Source organism: Callithrix jacchus, chromosome 1 (genome assembly GCF_049354715.1).
Source record: "Callithrix jacchus isolate 240 chromosome 1, calJac240_pri, whole genome shotgun sequence".
Lineage (NCBI taxonomy): Eukaryota > Metazoa > Chordata > Mammalia > Primates > Cebidae > Callithrix > Callithrix jacchus.
In genome coordinates, this window is record NC_133502.1 from 176,216,011 (window position 1) to 176,242,221 (window position 26,211).

Below are 26,211 nucleotides of genomic sequence, written 5' to 3' on the forward strand. Positions count from 1 at the left end.
CAGTCTCCTGCTGGGTCCGTTTTCCAGGTTTTTTTTTTTTTTTTTTTTGAGACGGAGTTTCGCTGTTGTTACTCAGGCTGGAGTGCAATGGCGCGATCTCGGCTCGCCGCAACCTCCGCCTCCCGGGTTCAAGCAATTCTCCTGCCTCGGCCTCCCGAGTAGCCGGGACTACAGGCGCGCGCCACCATGCCCAGCTAATTTTTGTATTTTTAGTAGAGACGGGGTTTCACCATGTTGACCAGGATGGTCTCAATCTCTTGACCTCGTGATCCACTCCCCTCGGCCTCCCAAAGTGCTGGGATTATAGGTGTGAGCCACTGCACCCGGCCCGTTTTCCAGGTTTGTGGAAGTAAAGTAGATTATATTCTGGCTGGACATCGTTCTGTGAAAGAAGGTTATTCTGAGATCTCGGATAAGAGCCTTCTCCTCTCTGGGTCTCTATTTTTCTGTCCGCAAATTTCATTTCTAGCTGGAACATCCCAGCCCTGTGTCCTCATCCATCCTTACTATTCATGCCACATCATCAGGCATGTGATTGTTCATGCAGGGGTGAAAGTTAGATGAATTGAATTTGTGGTAGACAGATGAATGGGAGAGAGAAAAGCATACAATTTAATTTAATGTGCAAAGCGCAGGGGAATCCCAGGACCACCTAATAACCCCATGGGGTATAGACGCATATGTCTTTCTTCATAGGGGAAGGGGGACATGGAGAATCTAGGCAATTCTCAATTGATTGATTCATTGATTCATTGATTGAGATGGAGTCTCTGCTCTGTCACCCAGGCTGTCACCCAGGCTGGAGTGCAGTGGCCAGCCCCTCTGCCCTTATTTTTGTTTCGTGTATTAAACATCTGCCTCAACATCTCCGTGTACCGAGGGCATGGCTAGGATGTATTCACAGGGGATGTATCAACAGCTGGGGGAAGGTTATAGCCTGGAAGGAAGTGAGGGAAGAATCTGGGGGTTAAGAAGACAGAGCATCAGAGCCGGGAGTCCTTGTGAAGTGTGGAGGAAAACCCACGAGGGACCCCACTTTGGAATGCTCCAAAGGTCTGTGCAGTGAGCCCAGCTGCCTGTAATCCCAGCTACCGAGGAGCTTATGGACAATCAGACCAGAGACCCCAAGTCTGCCTCCCCTACTCACCTGATGACAGGCACCTGAGACATCACCAGGGTGGCCACTGATGGTGAGGGGAGCCAGGGCCCCAGCATGAGCCCCTTTGTCTACCTGCTTCCTGACTTAGGGAAGAGCTAGAGACATCTGCTGTGCTTCAGGACAAGGAGCCAGGGCCCAGGTTATATGTGCACGGGAAATGGGGGAACATGTCCAGAGAGAAGTGACTGCCTGGGGTCACCAGCCAGGCAGGGCCACACTCGGAGCTCGAACTCCCAGCTCCACTGAAGCTAGGAGTCCTGCTCAGTCTGTGGGGAGGGCTCTGGGCCCTGATTCTATCGGGTGAAGCAGGGAGGCACTGCTGTCAGGGAGAGGGGTTAGTGGGGAAAAATCGAGGGTAGGGAGACAAAAGGAGATGGAGGGAGGGAGGGAGGGAGGGAGGGAGGGAGGAGGCAGGAGGCTGGCAGGGCAGACAACCTGTGTTTAATGTTGAGTTATAGGGAGGCGCCTCTGCCTGTCACAGCAAAATATAGGCCGATCTTGGTGGCTCAGCAATCCTCTCGCCTTGACCTTTCAAAGCTTTGGGATTGTAGGTGTGAACCATCCAAATTGTTGAAGCTTCAGGCCCCACAAAACCTGGACCCTCCCTGGCTCTGTGGGTGGCTGGAAAGATGGGTGGCCCATCACAAAGCATCATGGCAGAGTAAGATCCCAACTTGGGAGTACTTAGCCCTCTCCAGTTCATGACAGTGCACCCTGGGCGTCTTCATTGCCCTCCCCCAGCACCAGTGACTCGTAAAGAAGACCTAGAAAAGCTTTCAGTAGCCTGAGGCTCTCTTTAAGAAAAATAAAACAAGGCCGGATGCCATGGTTCATGCCAGTAATCCCAGCACTTTGGGAGGCCACGGCAGGTGGATCGCCTGAGGTCAGGAGTTCGGGACCATTCTGGCCAACATGGCAAAGCCCCGTCTCTACTAAAAACACAAAATTTAGCGGGGCGTGGTGGCATGCACCTCTAATCCCAGTTATTTGGGAGGCTGAGGCAGGAGGATAACTTGAATCCAGGGGACAGAGGTTGCAGTGAGTGGAAATCACCCCACTGCACTCCAGCCTGGGTGACAGGGCGAGAGTCCATCTCAAAAAAACAAAACAAAACTACAAATACTGAATTAGGTGCAGGGCCTTGGAAGGAGCCATGCCCTTGGAAGGAGTACATCTGTCTCCTATCAGAGCCAGCTCTCGTTTCTACCTCCTCATCCTCTGTAACCCAAGTCCCACTGCGTCCTGACAGGAAGGAGCAGCAGTAGCAAGGGCATGGATGCAGGGTCAGATGAACCTCAGCTAGAAATCTGGCCAAGCCACCTCCTGCGTGACCCAGGCAAGTCTGAATTCTTTAACAAATTATTATTACTGGCTGCGTGCTATGGCTCACACCTGTAATCTTAGCACTTTGGGAGGCCAAGGCAGGCAGATCACCTGAGGTCAGGAGTTCGAGACCAGCCTGGCCAACATGATGAAACCCTGTCTCTACTAAAAACACAAAAATTAGCCAGGTATAGTGGTGATTGCCTGTAATCCCAGTAACTCAGGAGGCTGAGGCAGGAGAATCCTATGAACCCAGGAGGCGGAGGTTTGGTGAGCCAAGATCTCACCACTGCACTCCAGCCTGGGCAACAGAGTGAGAGTCCATCTCAAAAATAAATAAATAAACATAAAAAGAAAAAATAAAATAATAATTTTTTTACAGGCTCGCAATGGCACGATCTCAGCTCACTGCAACCTCCGCCTCCCAGTTCAAGTGATTCTCCTGCCTCAGCCTCCAGAGAAGCTGGGATTACAGACACATACCACCACACCTTGCTAATTTTTGTGCTTTTCGTGGAGACGGAGTTTCACCATGTTGGCCGGGCTGGTCTCAAACTTCTGACCTCAAGTGATCTGCTCACCTCGGCCTCCCAAAGTGTTGGATTACAGAGGTGAGCCTCTGTACTGGCCAAAATACATAATTCTTAAGTGAGCAGTTCCATGAATTTTTACATAAATATGCACCATGTTACCACCACCCAGATCAAGACACAGAACATTTCCAAAGTCCCTCTTGTCTCTCTTTTTAGTCAAAACTTTTCACCCTCAATCCCCACGGGACAATTATTATTCTAATATCTTGTGCTGCCCGGTGCAGTGTCATGCACCTGTAGTCCCAGCTACTCTGGAGGCTGAGGTGGCATGATTGCTTGAGGCCAGGAGTTCCAGGCTGCAGTGAGCTCTGGTTATGCTTGTGAATAGCTACTGCACTCCAGCCTGGGCAACATAGCAAGACCCCATCTCTAAAAAAAAAAAAAATTAGATATTCTGCACGAAGCACTCAGCACGTAAGAGTTCTCAGGAAGTGGCAGGTGTTATTCTTATCAGTCTCAATTATGTTCAGCCCCTCGCATCCCTGCCCCCATGCTAGGACTCCACAGTCTCCAGCCTGAACTATTGCACCAGCCTCCCACCCTGGTCCCTCCACCTGTGTTCCAGCCTCTACTCCACTGCCAAGTGGGCTGTGCCAACATGAACATGTCAGATAGGTCACTGGGCCTTCTTCACCCATGCTATTGCCTCTGCTCAGAATATTCTCTGCTTCCCACGTCCCTCCTCCACCTGCAAATTCCAGCTCAGCCTTTAGGTTTCAACTTTGCCTTTCCGCAAGAGTCCTTTCCAAATCCCAGGCTGGGATGTATGTCCCCATCTGTCCTCCTTGGTCCCCTGTGCCCCCTACCCCCAAGAGCACTCAGCCGTGCCGTACTAGAAGTCCCTGAGGGCACGATTATGTCTGTAAATTCAACCTAGAGTGCTCTGCTCAGGCAGAGTGCCCCGGACACAGTGGGTGTAAGCAGGCAGCAGGGCCCCAGGGATTCTAGAAATTTGATCAAGTTGAGCAATCAGCTTGCTCTACAGCCTTCTGCCCTGCAGCCTGTTCCTCCCCAGACCCTGTAGAATTCGGCCATCTTGTTGGTTTAAACCAGTTTTTGACAGACCCTGGTAACTTATAGATGAACTCAAGTGAACTTTCCTCATTAGCACGCTGACTCATGAGCTGGCACGTTGACACGCTGCCTCTGGGACCCCTCCTCTACATGCCATAATACACCCTCTCCTCTCTCCGTTGCCCCCTAAAACCCTCTTGTCACTTTCCTTCGGGGAGACACTGCTTTGGACACTCCCAGTGCCCTACTTACTTGCGCTAAGTAATAAAATTCCTATTAATCAAAACCTGAGTCCTTGTGGTTACTTGCCAGGCAAACAAACATTGGTATTTTATTTTTGTTTGTAATACAGGCATATGATAAATATTTATTGAACGTTAAACAGATGAATAAATAAATGTCACTTCTTTTTTTTTTAACAGAGTCTCGCTCTGTCACCCAGGCTGGAGTATAGTAGCACAATCTTGGCTCACTGCAACCTTCGCCTCCCAGGTTCAAGCAATTTTCCTGCCTCAGCCTCCCAAGTAGCTGGGATTACAGGCACTTACAACCATGCCTAATTTTTGTATTTTTAGTAGAGATGGGGTTTCACTATGTTGGCCAGGATGGTCTTGAACTCCTGGCCTCAGACGAGGCCTGCCTCGGCTTCCCAGAGTGCTGGGATTACAGGTGTGAGCCACCATGCCCAGCCTAAATGTCACTTCTATATTTGAAAACCTTCCATGGTTTCTCATGGAGAGAGAAAAGAAGTACAAACCACAGAGTACTGCGTTCCACTTCGATCCTCATCTCCCAGACGCCAGGGTCTAAATCCTTTCCCTATCACTTATTGGCTGTGTGACCCTGGACAAATGGCTCTTTCCTCATCTGTAAAATGGGGATAATAATAGTGACTACCTCATAGGATGATTGTGAGGCTACCTCATAGTCTCCCAAGTAGCTAGGACTACAAACATATACTCATTTAAGTATATATGTATAAGTATATATATATATATATATATATATGTATATACAGAGAGAGAGAGAGAGAGAGAGAGAAAGACAGGGTCTTGCTCTGTCACCCAGGCTGGAGTGCAGTGGTGCCATCATGGCTCACTGAAGCCTTGATCTCCTGGGTTCAAGTGATCCTCCCACTTCAGCTTCCTGAGTAGCTGGGAAGCTGGCATATGCCTCCATGCCTGGCTAATTTTTTAATTTTTTGTTGAGACAGGGTTTTGCCCTGTTGTCCAGGCTGGTCTCTAACTTCTGCACTCAAGTGATCTTCCCACCTTGGCACCCTGAAGTGCTGGGATTATAGGCATGAGCCACCACACTCAACACACACCCTAACAAGTCAGTTTATTATTGACTTTTTTATTTTCTTTTTCTTTTTTTACATCCTGACCCATTGCTGAGATATTTTTTTTTTCCCCTCTAAAATGTTGGCTTCCTGTCCACAGGGATTTTTTCTCTTTTGTTCCTTGCTATATGACCAGTGCCTAGATTAATGACTGGCACACAGTAAGTCCTCAATAAATATCGAGAAATGCCACCTCACCACACTTTCTTTGCCTATACCAGAGGTACCCAAACAGGGGCTTTTATGTCTCAGTGATTTTTTTTTTTCATAGCAGTCCTAGTTCAAAAGAAATAGCTAACCAAAGCTGGGTATAATGGCTCATGTCTGTAATTCCAGCACTTTGGGAGGCCGAAAGTGCTGGAATTACAGGCATGACCTATTATACTTGAAGCCCGGCCTTTCCTTTTTGTTTTTGAGACAAGATCTTGCTCTGTCACCCAGGCTGGAGTGCAGTGTTGAGATCATGAACTCCCAGCTCAAGTGATTCTCCCACCTCAGACTTACTAGTAGCTGGGACCACAGGCATACACCACCATGCTCAGATAGCTTTTATTTTTAATTTTTAAATTTTGTTTGCATCCAAGTAGTCAGTGAATAGCTAGCTTTTGTATTTTTCCCAGAGACAGGGTTTTGGCATGTTGCCCAGTCTGGTCACAAACTCCAGCGATCCTCCTACCCTGGCCTCAAAAAGTGCTGGGATTACAGATGGGAGTCACCACACCTGTCAAACACTCTCATTTTCTGTTCCACGTTGATTTTCATGAGTAATTTGTTATTTTCTTCTTCTTTTTTTCTTTTTTCTTTTTTTTGAGACAGAGTCTCACTTTATTGCTTAGGCTGGAGTGCAATGATGCAATCTCAGCTCACTGCAGCCTCAACTTCCCTGGCTTAAGCTATCCTCCCACCTTAGCCTCCCAAGTAGCTAGGACTACAGGCATGTGCCATCACGCTTAGGTAATTTTTGTATTTTTTGTAGAGATGAGGTTTTGCCATTTTGCCCAGGCTAGTATCGAACTCCTGAGCTCAAGTGATCCTCCCATCTCAGCCTCTCAAAGTTCTAAGAATTACAGGTGTGAGCCACCTTGACTGGTTGAGTTATTTGCTCAACCATTGTTAGGGAAGCAAGAGCCTAGGAGAGCCAGAGTAGCGCCATTTTAAATTCAGCTCCATCTAACAAGGCACATTTCTTGCTGGTCACCACCCATAGTTATGGGATGTTTATAGTTTAGATGTCCCAACACTCATAACGATATATGCTTTCAAGACAATTATAGTTATGCTTTGATGTACTCACACACTAAAATGTTAAGGAGAGTTTAAATCAACAGAGTAATAAATTTTGGCATGCTGTCTGCTCACCCGCACGTAGACACAGCTTGGCAGACAAGACCCCTCATGAAATAACTTAAACAAAGACAGGACATTCTTCCTCTTGCTTTCTCAGGATGCTCCTCTGTAATGGAGTAGCTTTCTTTTTTCTTTTCTTTTTTTTTTTGAGACAGAGTCTTACTCTTGCTGCCCAGGCTGGAGTGCAATGGTGCGATCTCAGCTCACTGCAACCTCTCCCTCTGGGATTCAAGTGATTCTCCTGCCTCAGCCTCCCGAGTACTTGGGATTACAGGCATGTGCCACCATGCCCGGCTAATTTTTGTATTTTTAGTAGAGACGGGATTTCACCATGTTGGCCGGCCCAGTCTCAAACTCTTGACTTCAAGTGATCAGCCCAACTCAGCCTCCCAAAGTGCTGGGATGACAGACATGAGCCACCACGCCCAGCCCAGAGTAGCTTTCAGTAAACTGTCTTTTCTCATTGCAATTTGCAATATGCATTGAATTCCTTCCTGGGTGAGATGCAAGAACCCTCTCTTAGGGTCTGGGTTGAGACTTCTTCTCTAGTAACATTACCACATCCATTGCTGAAAACCCAGTACTACAAAGCTATAATACTACAGAAAGCAAGGTTGTAAAGCCTATTGTTGAAATTGTGTACTGCTTCCAGCTAGTTGTTTTCACACTGTTCATCCAAAGATGAGTATAATTTTGTTTCCCTCGAAAGTCTGAAATATTCGGCTGGGCACAGTGGCTCACACCCATAAACTCAGCACTTTGGGAGGCTAAAGCAGGAGGATCGCCTAAGGCCATGCATCCAAGACCAGCCTGGGCAACATAGGGAGACCCTGTCTGTATAAAAAATACAAAAAAATTAGGCCAGTCACGTGGCTCATACTTGTAATCCCAGCACTTTATGAGGTGGGTGGATCACTTGAGGTCAGGAGTTCAGCCTGAACATGGTGAGACCCCCATCTCTACTAAAAATACAAACATTAGTAGGGCCTGGTAGTATGTGACTGTAATCCCAGTTACTTGGGAGGCTGAGGCAGAAGAATTGCTTGAACCTGAGAGATGGAGGTTGCAGTGAGCTGAGATCACACCACTGCACTCCAGCCTGGGTGACAGAGCGAGATTTCGTCTCAAAACAGAAAAACAAAAAAACAAAAATATTAACTGGTCGTAATGGTATGCACCTGTAGTCCCAGTTACCCAGGAGGCTGACGTGGGAGGATGGCTTGAACCCAGGAGTTTGAGGTTGAAGTTAGATATGATCATGCCATTGCACTCAAGCCTGGGTGATAGAGTGAGATCTTGTCTGCAAAAAAATGAAATAAAAATTTAAAACATTCTATCATGCTCCTGTCAATGTAGTGTGGTATACCAGGGTGCCTCTATGCATAGTTTGAGAAGCATGGGTCTATTCTTTTTAGAAAATATTTTTGTCTGGGCGTGGTGCCTCATGCCTATAATCCCAGCACTTTAGGAGGCCAAGGCAGGCAGATCATGAGGTCAGGAGTTCAAGACCAGCCTGACCAATATGGTGAAACCCTGTCTCTACTAAAAATACAAAAAATTAGCCAGGCATGGTGACAGGCACCTGTAATCCCAGCTACTTAAGAGGCTGAATCAGGGAAATCCCTTGAAACTGGGAGGCAGAGGTTGCAATGAGCCGAGATCGCACCATTGCACTCCACTCCGGGTGACAGTGTGAGACTCTGTCTCAAAAATATACATATTATTTATTTATTTATTATTTTTAATTGACAAATAATTTTTTTAGATGGAGTCTTGCTCTGTTGCCCAGGCTGGAGTGCAATGGCGCGGTCTCCGCTCATTGCAACCTCCACCTCCTGGGTTCAAGCGATTCTCCTGCCTCAGTCTCTTGAGTAGCTGAGATTACAGGTGCCCGCCACCATGCACGCTAATTTTTGAATTTTTACTAAAGACGGGGTTTCACCATATTGGCCAGGCTGGTCTTGAACTCCTGACTTCATGATCCACCTGCCTCAACCTCCCAAAGTGCTGGGATTACAGGCATGAGCCACCACACCCAGCCAATATTTTTTTTCTTTTTAGATGGAGTCTCACTGTGTTGCCCAGGCTGGAGTGCAGTGGTACAATCTCAGCTCCTCCAACCTCTGCTGCCCAGGTTCAAGTGATTCTCTGGCCTCAGCCTCCCAAGTAGCTGGGATTACAGGCATGTGCCACCACCCCAGCCTAATTTTTGTATATTTTTAGTAGAGACTCCATCTCAAAAGATAAATAAACAAACAAATAAAAATTGTATTTTAACCCCTCTCTCTTCTCAGCCTCCAGGCTCAGCCAAAATGCCAAATTGGTCAGAAACAAAACATATGTGAACAAAACAGTTTCTCCAGTCGGAATGAAAACTCTTTCCTCTGGAACTTGACATTTATTTATTTTTTAGACAGGGTCTCATTCTGTCGCCCAGGCTGGAGTGCCATGGTGCAACCTCAGCTCACTGGAGCTTTGACTTCCAGGGCCCAAGCGATCCTCCCACTTCAGCTTCCAATTATCTGGGATTACATGTGTGTACCACCATGCCCAGCTAATTTTTGTATTTTTAGTGAAGACGGGATTTTAACATGTTGCCCAGGCTGATCTCAAACTCCTGGGGTCAAGCAACTCATCTCCCTTGGCCTCCCAAAGTGCTGGGATTATAGGCATGAGCCACCATGCCCAGCCCTGGCCATAATTTAATCTGTTAAAAGGTATGAATTTTTCTCTGATACCCAAGATGTAAAAAATGCCACATTTCGCCGGGCACAGTGGCTCATGCCTGTAATCCCAGCACTTTGGAAGGCTGAGGCGGGCGGAACCCAAGGTCAAGAGATCGAGACCATCTTGGCCAACATGGTGAAACCCCATCTCTACTAAAAAATACAAAAATTAGCTGGGTGTGGTGGCGAGCCCCTGTAGTCCCAGCTACTAGGGAGGCTGAGGCAGGAGAATTGCTTGAACTTGGGAGGCGGAGGCTGCAGTAAGCTGAGATTGTGCCACTGTACTCCAACCTGGGGCCTGGTGACAGAGCAAGACTATGTCTCAAAAAAGAAAAAAAGCCGTATTTCTTTCTTTCTTTATTGCATAATATCTGCCTTAAATCCTCACTGGCTGAGGTCACTGAGAGTTCTAATGTCTGGCATTTTTTTTCCAGTGGCTCCTCTTTGTTCCTGAACTTGTACCAGGACTCAGGGGCTTACACAGTCCCAGCAAAATTGAGCTGCCTACATCAGCTGCTCTCGGACGCTTCTACTATAGGGCTTACCAGTCCAAGAAAAAGGGTCTGGCTCTACTGGCTATATGTGCTGCCCCAGGGCCTGGATAAGCAGAAGGACCCCTCTGTGACCCTAGAGACTGAAGTCCTAGTGCTTGGTGCCCAGGCATTTACACCATGCTCACCCCTAGTCCAAAGCCCTGCTCACTAGGGGATTTTATGTGAGTGGGGGAGCACCAGTGCCTTTCTGGGTATCTATTGCTCCTTCTTCTTGCCCCTTGGGGAATCCAACCTCCCCCTTTGGGAGGAAGCTCCTTACAGTTTGCATGGAGGTAGTGGTGGGATGAATGTGGTCCTCATGTGTTTTGTTTGGCCAAACAATTTTTAAAATGCAGGGCACATGTTCTCAGGATATCCTGGTGCTGTGTTACAGGTTAAGAAAAAAATCCATTGCTGCTGGGCACGGTGGCTCATGCCTGAAATACCAGCACTTTGAGAAGCCGAGGCAGGAGGATAATTTGAGGTCAGGAGTTTGAGACTAGCCTAGCCAACATAGTGAAACTGTGACTCTACTGAAAACACAAAAATTAGCTGCACATGGTGGCGCACACCTGTAATCCCAGCGACTGGGGAGGCTGAGGCAGGAGAGTTGCTTGAACTCAGGAGGTGAAGGTTGCAGTGAACCAAGATCACCCTACCAGCCTGGGTGACCGAGTGAGACTCTGACTCAAAAAGAAAAAGAAAAAAGAAAAATTCACTGCAACACCTAAACTTTGGGAAATTTCACATAACTTCTACATTCTAGACCCTCAGTTGCTGCATGGAACCCACTGACTGGAGCTGAGCAAGGACTGTTCCTCTGGGTAAAACACGTGCTCTGCAGCTGGCTACATCTGTGCTATTACATTACCCTGGCCTCTGCAGTCCCTTGAAGTTGAGACCCTCGCCTGGGCTTTTGAACCACAAAGCCTTTTTGATACTGCAGTGTGGTGGACTCAAACTAAAAAACACTGTTAATTCACTCTTGAGGGCAAGGATGTCTCAAACTTAAGTATCCCAGGCCCTGCCACTCTTTGTAGATGTATGCCTGGTAGTGGGGGTGGGGTGACAGCGACAGAAACAACTACTTTTCATTCTTCCCAATGAATCTAGGGACACAGACTGAACTCTCCATAACCCACACCTTCTATTTAGCAGTGATTTAATTTAGCCTCGTGTCATTTTTTTTTTTTTTTTTTTTTTTGGTCAACCTTGGCTGGTATAACAAAATACTCGTGTCATTTTTAACAAGGATATGAATAGCTAACATTCATTGGAGCCTTACCAGGTTTCCAGTCCTGGGTAAAGTACTTTATAAATATTATCTTATTGAATTCTTTAGGAACTGTTCCTAAAGGAGTGTCCCGGAATCAAATGGCCCAGAGGCCAAGAGGAGGGAGGTATGGGTGAACACGGAGCATTGCAGCTGATGATGCAGCTTAAAAGCAGAAGGGAGGGAGGGGCACCCCGATGCTGTCGGAGAAGCGGCCCAGATTGGCCCCAGGGCTCTGCAACAGACTCCAGGTGTGTAGGGGGCTCAAGCGTGTGAAATCGTGTGAAGGACTCACGAGGTCCGGTGGAGGCCACCGGGAGCGCTGGTTGTTTCCATTGCTATTTCTGTCTCCTCGCTCTCGGTCTCTCCAGGCCGCTCCCTCACCATCTGTCCTGATCAGCAGCCTCTCCCCCGCTCCTCTCTGCAGTGGTCGGCCCACCTGGAGCACTCCCCACCGTCACGTGACCCGTGCGTAAATCACAGGACTCTTCCCACCTCAGCTCCAGGCCCGCACCCGGCACTGCAGAGGTTGCAGGCCGCGCATGCGTATCTGCGGGCGCACGTGTGCGCCCGCTGGCTAATGCCGCGGACCAACCCTGCGCATCCTGTAGCTGCTATCCCGGCTGGCCCTGGCGCTGGAACCTGGGCGGGGGGCGCGGACCCACCTGGATCCAACTCCCAAGCGTGCTGGTTCTCTTTGCCGATTCGCTCCCAACTAAGTGTCCACACAGCCGAACCTCACCTTAGGTGTGGGCACTGGCACTGGGGTTACACCCTGGGCGCTGGACGTTCTTCCCTGGGCATCAGGAAGTCAGAACGAGAGTCCTGGCTCAGCGCTTAGAGTTGTGTGACCCTGGACAAGTGATTTGATCTCTTTGCGCCCCAGGGAGATAATAATAGCACCGACCTCAAAGGGCTGTAGTGAGAATCGGTGAAAATTGACTAGAGCTTTTTTTGCACAGTGCCTGGCATGTATCAAACTCCCAGGAAAGCAAATAAAGAATACAGAGCAAAGGGAAGTATTGTGTGATAGCTGAGGGGGGATTTTACCCTTTCAAGTGGATCATTTTGCTGGCTCCTCAGTCACCCTGGGAGGGAGGCCTGGACGTTTTATTTGTCCCCATTACACAGATGGGGAAACCAAGGCTCAAAGATGTCAAGAGGTCTCCAACCAGGTCTTGGATGCCAAATCAGTGCTCCCAACCTGAGACTCCAGGGGCTGGGGTTCCTGGGTGAATTCACAGTCTGTCACCCCACTCTATCTTTCAGTCATGCTATGTTAAAAAACATCCGTTCTGATTTTTGTCATCTCCAGGTACACATCTGCAGGAAAGGACTTTTTTTTTCCTTCTTTCTGCAGAAAATAAGAAGCTGCTATATTTCATTTGTTGTGACCCTTGAGAGGGTTCCTGCACACGGATCCCAGGCCACTAAGAAGTCCTGGAGCCTTGGCCCAGCTCAGTGTCTCATTCCTGTGATCCCAGCACTTTGGGAGGCTGAGCGGGGGGATTACAAGGTCAGGAGTTCGAGACCAGCCTGGCCAAGAAGATGAAACCCCATCTCTACTACAAGAATACAAAAATTAGCCAGGCATACTGGTGGGCACCTATAGTCCCAGCTACTTGGGAGGCTGAGGCAGGAGGATCTCTTGAACCTGGGAGGCAGAGGTTGCAGTGAGCTGAGATCGCGCCACTGCGCTCTAGCCTTGACAACAGAGCCAGACTCCACCTCAAAAAAATAAAATAAAAAAAAAAAGTCCTGGAGTCCTGCATCCAGGCCTCTCTTGGAGGCTCTTTCTCCTGCCCTACATCTCAGGCTTTCTCCTCTCTAGTCCCAATGCCCCCTCTCTGTCCCTGAAAGAGCCAAACTCCTTTCCACCACTGGGTCTTTGCATCTACTCTATATCTGCCTAGACACTCTCCCAGGACCTTCTCACCACCATTTGCCCATCTCAGGAAGCCAGCTCTGACTGCACCCCAGCCAGTTCACTGGGCCAGGTGCCCTGTTATCCACTCTCACAGCCCCTTCTCCATCTGCTTCAGCACTCCTCAGAACAGTAACTCAATGCTGTAAGACCTTGTTTCCTGTCTGTCCTGGCAGCTAGAATACCAGTTTCTCGAGGGCAGAAATTGTCTCCATCTTACCCATAGCACATGGCCCGGACCTTGGCTGCACTCAATAAACCTTGTTGGCTGGATGAGTGACAAGAGGAGCCCTTGGCCATTCCTTTTCCTTAGCTCTAGGGAATTTTCCAGCTTTGAATTTATATTTTCATGGCAGATGTAGAAACTGTGGAGTATACATCTGGTGAAGAAGGAAGCATGTGGCATTACCAGTGCATCCTAGGCGCCCCCACCTTTACACACTAGCTCCTCCTCCAAATGCACCCAGGGGCGTCAGTATGTTTCCAGGACAAAAGGCAAGGCCCAGACATAGAGAGTTGACACATTAATGACTTCTCTCTCTGTAAAGCCATCTGAAAGTTCTGTTGGGGATAGACTGGGGTGGTGGTGAGAAGATGGTCAAACCTGCTTGTTTTGGGGCTGGTGACTGAAATAGGACATGTGGCCTCTTGTCCTGGCTCATGTGGCTTCTGTGACTTTGGAAAATTCCTCCTTAGTCCTCAGCATTTTTTTGTCTCAGTATAAAATAATGGTTCAGAATTCAGATTCTAGAATTGGATCTTTCCTTTGTCATTTACTAATAAAGGACTTATCTACTCTGAATCTCAATTCCTCATCTGTAAAATCTTATTACGTGTCTTAATAATATGAAAAAAATACCCTAGCTCAAAGGTATTCCAAAAATTAAATGAATATTCACTGATTTTTACTACTACTACCTCTCTTGTTCTCTTTTATTTTTATTTTTTGAGACGGAGTTTCACTTTTGTTACCCAGGCTGGAGTGCAATGGCACGATCTCGGCTCACCACAACCTCTCGGGTTCAGGCAATTCTCCTGCCTCAGCCTTCTGAGTAGCTGGGATTAGAGGCACGCGCCACCATGCCCAGCTAATTTTTTGTATTTTTAGTAGAGGCAGGGTTTCACCATGTTGACCAGGATGGTCTCGATCTCTTGACCTCATGATCCACCCGCTTCGGCCTCCCAAAGTGCTGAGATTACAGGCGTGAGCCACCGCGCCCGGCCCTCTTTTATTTTTAATTGGCTCAATTTGTGTTACTTTGAAGCCAAAAGCAAGCCCTCTCCCATATTTCAAAAGCAGTATCTCCTATTAACAAAGAAAGTCGAGCAAAACTGACCTGGGTCCGCTTTAGTAAATATGGATTCCAGGAAGGAGATACTAAAACCAGAGTTGGTCCCACAGTATGTTCGTATCAGATTTCGGACTTAGAAACTTCTAGACTCTGAGCACCCCATAAGCAGGATGATATTCTGCCTCGTACATGGTTGTAGCTCCAGGGAATAGAATAGAGGCTTACTCATAACAGTGAATGAATAATGAACATTAGCTAACGGATGCTACGCGGCCTGAAGGTAAATCTAGTGCTATTTTCAGTATCTCCTCGCCTCCGTTTTTTCATCTGAAAATGGAGATTAAAAAACAATATCCATAAGTATGAGCTAAGAGGAGTGTAAACAAAAAATAAAAAGCAATGCCCAGTGATTGGAGGATTTGATGAGATGATGCCCGTGAGGCGCTTGGCACGTATTTTAACACTAGAACTCAGTGTTGGTGGATGCACGGATGCAGGTGCCCAGCGAGAGGGAGGTGCTGTGGGTGGATTCACCCTGGCTTCGCTGCGGCTGGGAGTGGGCACTGCTAGTAAGAGATCTCGCCTCCCACCTCCTTCCGAGGGCAGGGGAAAAACGGAAGCTCCCAGCAAGTGGAAAGACAGGATCCGCGCGGGGTTTCAGGCAGATGCAGAGCGTCAGTAGCCTGTGGCCCGGGATCCCAGCGCGGAGGTGGAAGATGAGGCCTGGGGACCCCGCGCCCTGGGTGCGCGCGGCGCGTGAGGCGAGGGGGAGGGCGCGGCTCCGCAGCAGCCAGCCTCCTCCGCGCGCCTAGCCGCATCTCGGAGGGCGGGGCTGAGCCCCCGGGCCGCAGTGCGATTGGCGGAGGAGAGTAGGGGACGCCGACGGCCGATGCGAGGCCACGCCCCCGACTAGCCCCGCCCACACGCGCGCGCCGGCGGCGGGGCAGCCTCTCTGGCTCTCGCCGCGCCCCCGCCCAGTCCGCGCGTCAGTCGATCCCGAGCGCGGCTGCGGGGCGGAGAACTGCAGCTGGCCCAGAGCGCCCACCCGAGGAGGCGGCGGCGTCCGCGGGCATCACGGGAGGAGGAGGTCGAAGCCTAGAGACTTGTGCAGCGCCATGGCCCCCATTGGCCTCAAAGCTGTGGTCGGAGAGAGTAAGTGGAGCTGGGGTCCTTCCCGCAGGCGGGGGCTGCGGCTATCGGGGAGCCCCGTGCGGCCCTTTCTCGCAGCTCCCTGCCTCCGAACGGGCTACCAGCCCTGCGTCCCCGGCCCTAGGCTCCTAGCCCGCGGGGTCCCGTAATTCAGGCGCCGCCCGCGGGTGAGGAAGGTACAAGCCGGCCGCCCGCGGCCCGGGCGCATCCCTGGCTCTCTCCCCCCTCACCTCGCGTTTCACCCGGCCTTCCCCCTCCTCCCTCCCCATCCTTCTTCTTCGCCTTCACTGCCTTACCTTTTCCCTGCATCCTCCTTCTCCTCCATCCTCCCTCACTCTCTTACCTTCACCCCCATTTCTCTCCCCTCGCCCCATCCTCCCCCCTGCCCCCACTCCCTCACCCCACCTCTCTCCATCCTGCCTCTCCTGCTTGCCAGACCCCCTTCTCCTTCCTCCCCTTCACCCCCAGCACCCGTCCTTACCCTTCGCCTCCCCTTTACCCCCTGCAGCCGCTGTCCTCCCCTCTGCACCCGTCACCCTCCCCTGCACCCCCATCCTCACTCCCGTTACCTTCCCCCAGTCCCCTGGTCCCCTTTTCCCTTCCTCGTCTTTATTCCCTGAGTGCCCCGACTCCGCTCCCTTTTCCTGCAATCCTCCTTCCCACCCTCCTGGGTGAGTCGTGACGAGCGAGATCCCGGCCTGCGTCCTCCCCCCCCGCCCCCGGCCGCAGCGCCGTCGGCGGCTGCGAGACCCACCTGGGAGGCTGGGCCGTCCCCGGGCTGGGGAGGAGACGCCTGTTTTCCTGAGGCTGAGCTCTGCGGGTCCGGGGCCTCCTCACTCCTCCCCTTCCCAGGGCTTGGCTTCCAGGGCGGGGACTTATCCGGGTCCTGAACCCCTGAAATCACTCGGGAGATGAGGAGAGCTTCGGTGTCCGCCGCCCAGCGCCGCAGTCTGCAGTCTCCCGGCTTGCGGGGCTCGGCCCTGGCGTAGCCGAACGCTTCACAAGCCCAGACCACGGTGGCAGGGAGGAAATAGTTGTTTATGGGTTTGGATGGAAGGCACCACCCTCATAAATGGATTTTTAAAAATGGGTGGCGGCGAGTGGCGGCCGCAGCTGAGCGAGGGCTGATAGTGGGTGACATTTGCAGAACGGCGTCCTCAGTACTAATTAAGATTGGGGATATGTGTGGAAAAACAGTGCCTCGTCAGTATTTTGGCTATTTCTTTATAACAAAAAAGGTGTAAGGATTGCTGTGGCTTTAGCTGCCTCTGGGGATTAAGTGAAGATTAAAACTAGGCTTTTCTCTGTAGGAGAGGATAAGAAAGGAAAAATAATCAAATGGTGGAAATTTACAGTTTCCTTTCCGATGATTCTCTGCTATTATAGCGAGCGCTCGCTGTGGAAGGCTTTTGGCTATGTAGTGTTCTTTTTGGGCACCATAGCTGTTTTATTTCCCCTCCCCATTCTTTTCATTGATAGATAGGAAATACTCCTACTGACGAATCTTTTTGCAAAACCTTACCTCACCTGTTACATCAGAAGAAAATTGTTATAAAAGCTGGGCTCCAAATAAAACAAAATATAAAAAGGTGCTTATCATAACACCTGCATTGTACCCATGCAGTACAGGTTCTGATTCTTGGACTTTTTGTTTTCTAAGAAGAATCGGGGTGTTTAGGGCTAGGAGGACCCATAGGGATCCTCTAATGTCAACATCTCATTTTACCCATGAGTAAGAAATGGAGATTTGGAGCAGTTAAGTGACTTGACAAAATCAGTGTTAATTTTGTAAAACCCGGTGGGCATTTCCTTGCAACATTCTTTCTTCATTATTGCAAATAACTTTCTTCATTATTCTGTATATATCTTTTCTTTCCAATAGTAAGCTTTTAAGGGGTTGTGAAATATGGAATAGAATGTTACAGGTTGTATTATTTAAAATATTATATTTGCACTTTGGGAGGCTGAGTTAAGAGGATTGCTTAAGCCCAGGAGTTCAAGACCAGCCTGGGTAACATAGTGGGACCCGATCTCTATAAATATAAAAGTAAAATAAAATGGTGTATTTAAATACTACACATTGAAGATAAAATCCCCATGTGTTATAGAAATAAAGTTTTTGCATCATTTTGCCAGAACCCTTGTTTGTGCAAGTGGCTCTATAATACCCCTCCCCCACCTTTAATTAGAAGCATGCATAGAGGGGAAAAAAAAAAGTCAATATGCAGCATGGTCAGAATTTCCTTTCTGAAATAAAGCAAAGCCATTGTATAAAAAAAACACCAAACCAGTTTTACATAAAATTGGTGAGTATGGTTGGGTACGGTGGATCATGCCTGTAATCCCAGCACTTTGGGAGGCCTAAGCGGGTGGGTCAGCCTGACCAACATGGTGAAACCCCGTCTCTACTAAAAATACCAAAATTGGCTGGGCTTGGTGGTGGGCACCTGTAATCCCAGCTACTACTGGGGTGGCTGAGATGGGAGAATCTCTTGAATCCGGGAGGCAGAGGTTGCAGTGAGCCAAGAGTGAGACTCCATCTCAAAAAAAAAAAAAAAAAAAAAAAGAAATAAAGAAATGGTGATTATGTGAACAGAGTTCTATTCCTATAACAATTAGGCATAAATTTCAGAAAAAATATTGCAGTCCTTTGTCAATGACAGGTTAATTCTGGCTTATAATTTTGGATATGGTTTCTAGCTTTGCCCTTTTCTCTAAAAAATGAAAGTAAAAGATGTTTTTCAACCTCTATGCACCAGTTTAAATATCACCTTCACAGTCTAAATTAACAACCCATAATATCATATTAAAAAATTTTTTTTGGCTAGGACTGGTAGCTCACACCTGTAATCCCAGCCTTTTGGGAGGCTGAGACAGGGGGATCACCTGAAGTCGGGAGTTCGAGACCAGGCTGACCAACGTGGAGAAACCCTGTCTCTACTAAAAATACAAAATTAGCTGGGTGAGGTGGTGCATGCCTGGAATCCCAGCTACTTAGGAAGCTGAGGCAAGAGGAGGCAGAGATTACCGTGAGCCGAGACTGGGCCATTGCACTCCAGCCTGGGCAGCAAGAGCAAAACTCCTCAAAAAAAAAAAAGCAAAACTTAACTGGGTGTGGTGGTCACGCCTATATTGCTAGCTACTGAGGAGGCTGAGGTGGGAGGATCACCTCAGCCTGGAAAGGTCAAGGGTGGGTTGAACCGGCCGGGTGCAGTGGCTCAAGCCAGCACTTTGGGAGGCCGAGGCGGGTGGATCATGAGGTCAAGAGATCGAGACCATCCAGGTCAACATGGTGAAACCCCGTCTCTACTAAAAATACAAAAAGTTAGCTGCGCATAGTGGTGCGTGCCTGTAATCCCAGCTACTCAGGAGGCTGAGGCAGGAGAATTGCCTGAACGCAGGAGGTGGAGGTTGCGGTGAGCCAAGATCACGCCATTGCACTCCAGCCTGGGTAACAAGAGCGAAAACTCCGTCTCAAAAAAAAAAAAAAAAAAAAAGATGGGTTGAACCATAATCACGCCACTGCATTCCAGCATGGGCAACAGAGTGAGACTCCTGTCTCTAAAAAAATAAGTAGAGACAAGGGTCTCACTATGTTGCCCAGGGCAGTCTCAAATTCCCAGTCTCAAGCTCGGTCTCCCAAATTGCTGGAATTGCAGTGGTGAACCACCATGCCTGGCACGTTTATCATATTTTTAAATGATAAATGCAAATATTTATAACAATTAAAATTATCTGAAATGATTTTGTTTGGTTTATTTTTCTTTTCTTTCTTTCTTCCTTTTCTTGTGCTTGTTTGATTGTTGCATCCACTTGAATGTTACTCCTGTGAGAGCAGGGTGTTTATCTGAAGTGTTCTGGTGCCAAGAATAGTGGCTGGCTCACAGTCTGCATATTTGTTGACTGAATGAATATTACTAAGGATATGAAGGAGAATGAGATAAATGTAATTTTCAGTCCCTTACCCTTTTTTTTTTGGATCTTGGCTCACTGCAATCTCTGCCTCCTGGGATCAAGCAATTCTCCTACCTCAGCTTCCCGAGTAGCTGGGATTATAGGTGCCCACCACCATACCTGGCTAATTTTTGTATTTTTAGTATAGACAGGGTTTTGTCATGTTGCCCAGGTTGGTCTTGAGCTCCTGACCTCAGGTGATCCACCTGTCTTGGCATCCCATAGTACTAGGATTACAGGTGTGAGCCACTGTGTCTGGCCATCCCCTCATCCCTTCTGAGTTGAGCTTTGAGTCGCCAGTAGCTACAGGTACAACAAAAGTAGAGGAGATGAGTTGACTTTAGTTGTTTGCTCAATATTTGTTCAGAGCCTACTATGAGGGAACTATGAGAGATATAGAAATAAATAAAACATGGGACCACTTTATATTGTTGTGACGGGCAATTCAGGGCGGCAAACTTAGGGTATACTCAGCACACTTACTTATGTTGGTCTTGCCATACTAGATTGTAATTCTTTTCAGGGGAAAGTTGTACCTTGTCTTTTTCATATATCTATCTCGTGTGTGAATTAGTGTCTGGAACTCAGTTAATGTCGAATGAATGACTGTAATGTATAAAAATTAGGAGAATGGGCTCTGGAATTAGACTACCTGGGGTAAGATAAATTCTAACTTATCAATTTTTAGCTGTGTGATTTTAGTAAATAATGGAACCTTTTTGTGTCTCAATCTCTTCATCTATAAAATGGGCAATAATAGCACCTATGAGTATTAAATGAAGTGATGCAGATACAGCATTTAGCATAGTTCTCGGCATACAGTAAGTTTAGTAAATATTATGAAAAGATCCACAGAGGGTCAGTAAGTGTTAAGGGATTTAGGGAAGAAATAGACTGCCTCTGTTCTGTGGAGCTGGAATGCCGTGGTACAATCTCAGCTCACTGCAACCTCCGCCTCCCAGGTTCAAGTGATTCTCCTGCCTCAGCCTCCCGAGTAACTTCGATTACAGGTGTGCCACCGCACCCGACTAATTTTTGTATTTTTAGTAGAGACAGGGTTTTGCCATGTTGGCCAGGCTGGTCTCCTCTCTACAAAAAATACAAAAATTAGCTGGGTGTGGTGGCGCGCACCTGTGGTCCAGCTATTTGGGAGGCTGAGGTGAGATCACCTGAGCCTGGGTAGGCTGAGGCTGCAGTGAGTGGTGATCACACCACTGCACTCCCTCCTGGGCAGCAGAATGAGACCCCCCAAAAAAATTTTTTTGGCTGGATTCGGTGGCTCATGCCTGTTATCCCAGCACTTTGGGAAGCTGAGGTGGGTTGATTACCTGAGGTCAGGCGTTTGAGACCAGCTGAATAACATGGTGAAACCTTGTCTCTACTAAAAATACAAAAAAGTAGCTGGGTGTGGTGGTGCCCACCTGTAATCCTAGCTACTTGGGAGGCTGAGGCAGCAGAATTGTTTGAACCCAGGAGGTGGAGGTTGCAGTGAACCAAGATTGTGCCACTGCACTTCAGCCTGGGCAAAAAGAGCAAAACTCCATCTTAGCCATTCTGATAGGTAGTGATATCTCATGGTTTTAATTTGCATTTGTTAGACATTTTTCGTGTATATCTGTATTATCTTCTTTGGCGAAGTGTCCAAGTCTTTTATATATATATATATGTATCTATTTTTAGAGAAAAAAGAAAGAAAAGAAGAAAGAAAGAAAGAAAAAGAAAAAAATGAAAGAGAGAAAGAAAGAGGAAGAGAAAGGGGGAGAGAGAATGGGAATCTTGCTCTATTGCCCAGGCTAGAATGAAGTCTAAAAATGGGTATTTTTAAAACCCTCTTTTATGCCAGTAATTGTGCTTAATAATGGAGACAGGAAGGAGTAAGGGAGGAAAATAACAAACAAGCAGGCAAGCAATATTTCATTTAAACCTGTGAAATGCTATGCAATTGCTGAGGACTGATTTACTTCCAATTATATATTTTTAATTAGGTTGTTTTCTTATTATGGAGTTTAGAGAGGTCTTCATATATTCTGGGTGAAAATCCTTTATTAAATATGTGGTCTGCAAATATTTTCTCACAATCTGTTCATTCTCTTAACATTTTTTCAAAGAGCAGGAGTTCTTAATTTTGATGAAGGACAGTTTATCAGTTTTTTTTCTCCTGGATTGTTTTTGGTATCCTATCTGAGAAACCTGTGTCTAATCCAAGTGGACACAAATTTTCCCCTTAGTTTTCTTCTAGAAGTTTTATAGTTTTAGGCTTTACATTTATTTGACCCATTTTGAGTTAATTTTTATATATTGTATGAGGTCTGATCAAGATTTTTTTTCTTTTGTATGTGAATGTCTACTTGTCGCAGCACCACTTGTTAAAGAGACTATTTTTTTTTCCCATGGAATTGTCTTTAAATCTTTGTTGAAAATCAGTTGGCCATCTATGGGAAGGGCTATCTGGACTCTGTTTTGTTTCATTGATCTGTGTGCAAGCTGTCACCAACACCCATTCTGTCTTCATCATTGTAGATTTAAAGTAAGACTGGAAATCAGATATTGTGATTATTCTAACTTTGTTCTGTTTTATGATTATTTTGGCTCACTTGCTTTTCTGTATAAATTTTAGAATTTATGTTGATTTCTGTTAAGAAAAATTCTTCTGGGATTTTGACTGGAATTATGTGGAATCTAAAGATCAGTTTGGGGATAATTAACATTTTAACAAATTTACTTTTTTTGAGTTGGAGTTTTGCTCTTGTCACCTAGGCTGCAGTGCAGTGGCCTGATCTCGTCTCATAGCAACATGCGCCTCCTGGGTTCAAGTGATTCTCCAACCTCAGCCTCCTGAGGAGCTAGGACTACAGGCATCCAACACCATGCCTGGCTAATTTTTGTATTTTTAGTAGAGGAAGGGGGTTTTACCATGTTGGCCAGGCTGGTTTTGAACTCTTGACCTCAGGTGATCCATCCACCTCAGCCTCCCAAAGTGCTGGGATTACAGACATGAGCCACCTCGCCCGGCCTACAAATTTACTTTTAATATTTCAGTTTCTTTACTATATTACTATGTGAATATCAATTCTCAGCTTCACAAATAAGGGAGCAACTAAGGAGAACTGCACGTAGTTTAGCAAGGTCTTGGGATACAAACTCAGTGAACCAAAATCTATTGCATTTCTATTATTAGCAATGAACAAATAGAAATTTAAATTTAAAACAGTACCATTTACAATAGAATAACAACAACAAAAACCTGTGAAATACTTAGGTATACATCTAACAGAATGTGTTCCAGATTTGTATGCTGAAAACTGCAAAACCCTGTTGAAAGAAATCAAAGAAGGCATAAATAAATTGAGAAACATACCATGTTCACAGACTGAAATAATGTTACATTTATTTATTTATTTTTGAGACTGAGTCTCACTCTGTTACCCAAGTTGGAGTGCAGTAGCACAGTCTTGGCTCATTGCAACCTCTGCTTCCCAGGCTCAAGTTATCCTCCCACCTCAACCTCCTGAGTAGCTGGGACCACAGGTCACCATGCCCAGCTAATTTTTTTTGTATTTTTGGTAGAGATGGGGTTTTGCCATGTTGCCCAGGCTGTCTCAAACTCCTGAACTCAGGTGATCCACCTGCCTCGGTCTCCCAAAGTGCTGGGATTATAGGTGTGAGCCACCACACCAGCCTCATTTATTCATTTTTTAATTTTAAAAAAATGTTCTTTTTTGAGACGGAGTTTTGCTCTGTTGCACAGGCTGGAGTGTAATGGCACAGTCTCAGCTCACTGCAACCCCCACCTCCTAGGTTCAAGCAGTTCTGCCTCAGCCTCCCAAGTAGCTGGGATTACAGGTGCCTGCAACCATGGCTGGCAATTTTTGTATTTTTAATAGAGATGGGTTTCACCATGTTGGCCAGGCTGGTGTCAAACTCTTGACCTCAGGTGTTCTGCTGGCCTCAGCCTCCCAGAGTGTTGGGATTATAGGCGTGAGCCACCACTGCATCCTACCCCAGCCTCATTTACTTTTATTTCATCTTTTTAACATGTGTTTTCAGTTCCCTTGCATATATACCTAGGAGTAATTGCTGGGTCTCAGGGTAATTCTATATTTAATCTCTTAAGGAGCTGCCAAACTGTTTTCCAAATCAATACATTATTTTACGAATTTCTACCAGCAGTATATGAGGATTCCAGTTTCACACCTTCCTCACTAACACTTGTTATTATCTGTCCTTTTGATGATAGCCATCCCAGTGGTTGTGAAGTGGTCTCTCATTGTGGTTTTAAGTTATACTTCCCTGATGACTAATGATCTTGAACATCTTTTCCTGTGCTTATGGCCATTTGTATATCTTCTCTGGAGCAATGTCTATTCAGATATTTTGCTCATTTTTAAATTGGGTTATTCAATTTACATTTTTAATCTGCCTGTTATTTTCATTTGAAGTTACTTTTTACTTCATCATTTATTGATTGATCATTCATTGATTGAGACAGGGTCTTGCTGCTCTGTCACCTGGGCTGAAGTGCAAAGGTGTCATCACAGCTCACTTCAGCCTTTTTTTTTTTTTTGAGACGGAGTTTTGCTCTTGTCCAGGCTGGAATGCAGTGGTGTGATCTCAGCTCACTGCAACCTCCACTTTCCGGGTTCAAGCGATTCTCCTGCCTCAGCCTCCAGAGTAGCTGGGATTACAGGCATCTGCCATCATGCCCAGTTAATTTTTTGTATTTTTAGTAGAGATAGAGAGACAGGGTTTCTCCATGTTGGTCAGGCTGGTCTCGAACTCCTGACCTCAGGTGATCCGCCTGCCTCAGCCTCCCAAAGTGCTGGGATTATATAGGTATGAACCACCACGCCTGGCTCACTTCAGCCTTAACACCACACCCCCCACCTCCGCCCAGGCTCAAGCAATCATCCCACCTTAGCCTCCTGAGTATCTGGGACTTCAGGTGCATGCCACCACACTGAGTTCATTTAAAAAAATTTTTTTATAGAGACGGGTCTCAGTTGGGCATGGTGGCTCATGCCTGTAATCCCAGGACTTTGAGAAGCCAAGGCAGGTGGATCACCTGAAGTCGGGAGTTGAAGACCAGCCTGGCCAACATGGTGAAACCCTGTCTCTACTAAAAATACAAAAAATTAGCTGGGCATGGTGGCGCGTGCCTGTAATCCCAGCTACTCAGGAGGCTGAGAAGGAGAATGGCCTGAACCCAGGAAGCGGGGGTTGTGGTGAGCCGAGATCGCGCCATTGCACTCCAGCCTGAGTAACAAGAGTGAAACTCCGTCTCAAAAAAAAAAAAAAAATTAGCCAGGTGGGGTGGCACGTGCCTGTAATCCCAGCTACTGGAAAGGCCAGGGCACAAAAATTGCTTCAACCTCGACAGAGCAAGACTTCCTCTGTTTCAAAAAAAAAAAATAGAAACACGGGTCTTGCTATGTTTCCAGGGCTAATCTTAAACTCCTGGGTTCAAGTGTTCTTCCCACCTTGGCCTCCCATAATGTTGAGATTATAGGCATAAGCCACTGTGCCTGCTGTATTCCATCTTAAATATAAAAGTGGAATGCTTCAGTGAACAATGAATATCCACTTAAATCTGACTAGTTTATTTCATTAATCTTCTACTTTTTCTTTTTTCTGTGTACTTTTAATAAATATGACTTTACTTATGACATATATATATATATATATATGTTTTTGAAACAGAGTCTTGTTCTGTCGCCAGGCTGGAGTGCAATGGCGCAGTCTTGGCTCACTGCAACCTCTGCCTCCTGGGTTCAAGCGATTCTTCGGCCTCAGCCTCCCAGTAGCTGGGACCACAGCTGAATGCCACCACGCCCGGCTAATTTTTGTATATTTAGTACAGATGGGGTTTCACCATGTTGGCCAGGATGGTCTCAATCTCTTGACCTCGTGATCCACCCACCTTGCCCTCCCAAAGTGCTGGGATTACAGGCGTGAGCCACCGTGCCCAGCCTACTTACGATATGATTTATGTCTTATTTGATTTTATTTTTGAGATGGAGTCTCGCTCTGTTGGCCAGGCTGGAGTGCAGTGGCACGATCTCAGCTCACTGCAACCTCTGCCTCCAAGTTCAAGCGATTCTTCTGCCTCATTCTCCTGAGTAGCTGGGATTATGGGTGCGTGCCCGGCTAAGTTTTGTATTTTTAGTAGAGACGGGGTTTTACCATGTTGATCAGGCTGATCTTGAACTCCTAATCTTGTGATAGGCCTGCCTTGGCCTCCCAAAGTGCTGGGATTACAGGCGTGATGTCTGGCCTATGTCTTTTTAGATAATTCATTTAAAATTGAAAAATTGTTATTGTTGAGTGGTCCCATTGTGTTTTCATTCCTAGTTTATTAATTAAAAGTGTTATACTTTTGGAACTTCTACCTTTTAAAAGAATTCTAGTATACCTTGTTCATCTGAGAATATCCCCATTCTTTGAGGCCCGTTTAATGCTGTTTTTCCCAACAAGGTATTTTTCTCTTTCCTATCTGGAATAGAAATTTCTACTTTAACACTTTTGATGCCATTCAGTTCTTTGTTATGACACTTTCTGCATTCTGCATTACATTATAGTTTTTTT

General features: G+C 46.9%; 2 protein-coding genes across 4 annotated transcripts in view; one reads left to right on the forward strand and one right to left on the reverse strand.

Moving 5' to 3' along the window:
• NIBAN2 (niban apoptosis regulator 2) overlaps nt 1-16,510 on the reverse strand; it is a 106,208-nt gene extending 89,698 nt beyond the window's left edge. For both annotated transcript variants that reach the window (XM_078327554.1, XM_078327552.1), the window contains exon 1: nt 16,430-16,510. The gene's annotated coding sequence lies outside the window, so the exon portion shown is untranslated. The remainder of the gene's footprint in view (nt 1-16,429) is intronic.
• Nucleotides 15,515-26,211, forward strand: part of STXBP1 (syntaxin binding protein 1) — an 86,304-nt gene continuing 75,607 nt past the window's right edge. For both annotated transcript variants that reach the window (XM_009003231.4, XM_002743333.5), the window contains exon 1: nt 15,515-15,678. In XM_009003231.4, the coding sequence (XP_009001479.1) occupies nt 15,642-15,678 (37 nt within the window). In that variant the 5' untranslated portion in view covers nt 15,515-15,641. The remainder of the gene's footprint in view (nt 15,679-26,211) is intronic.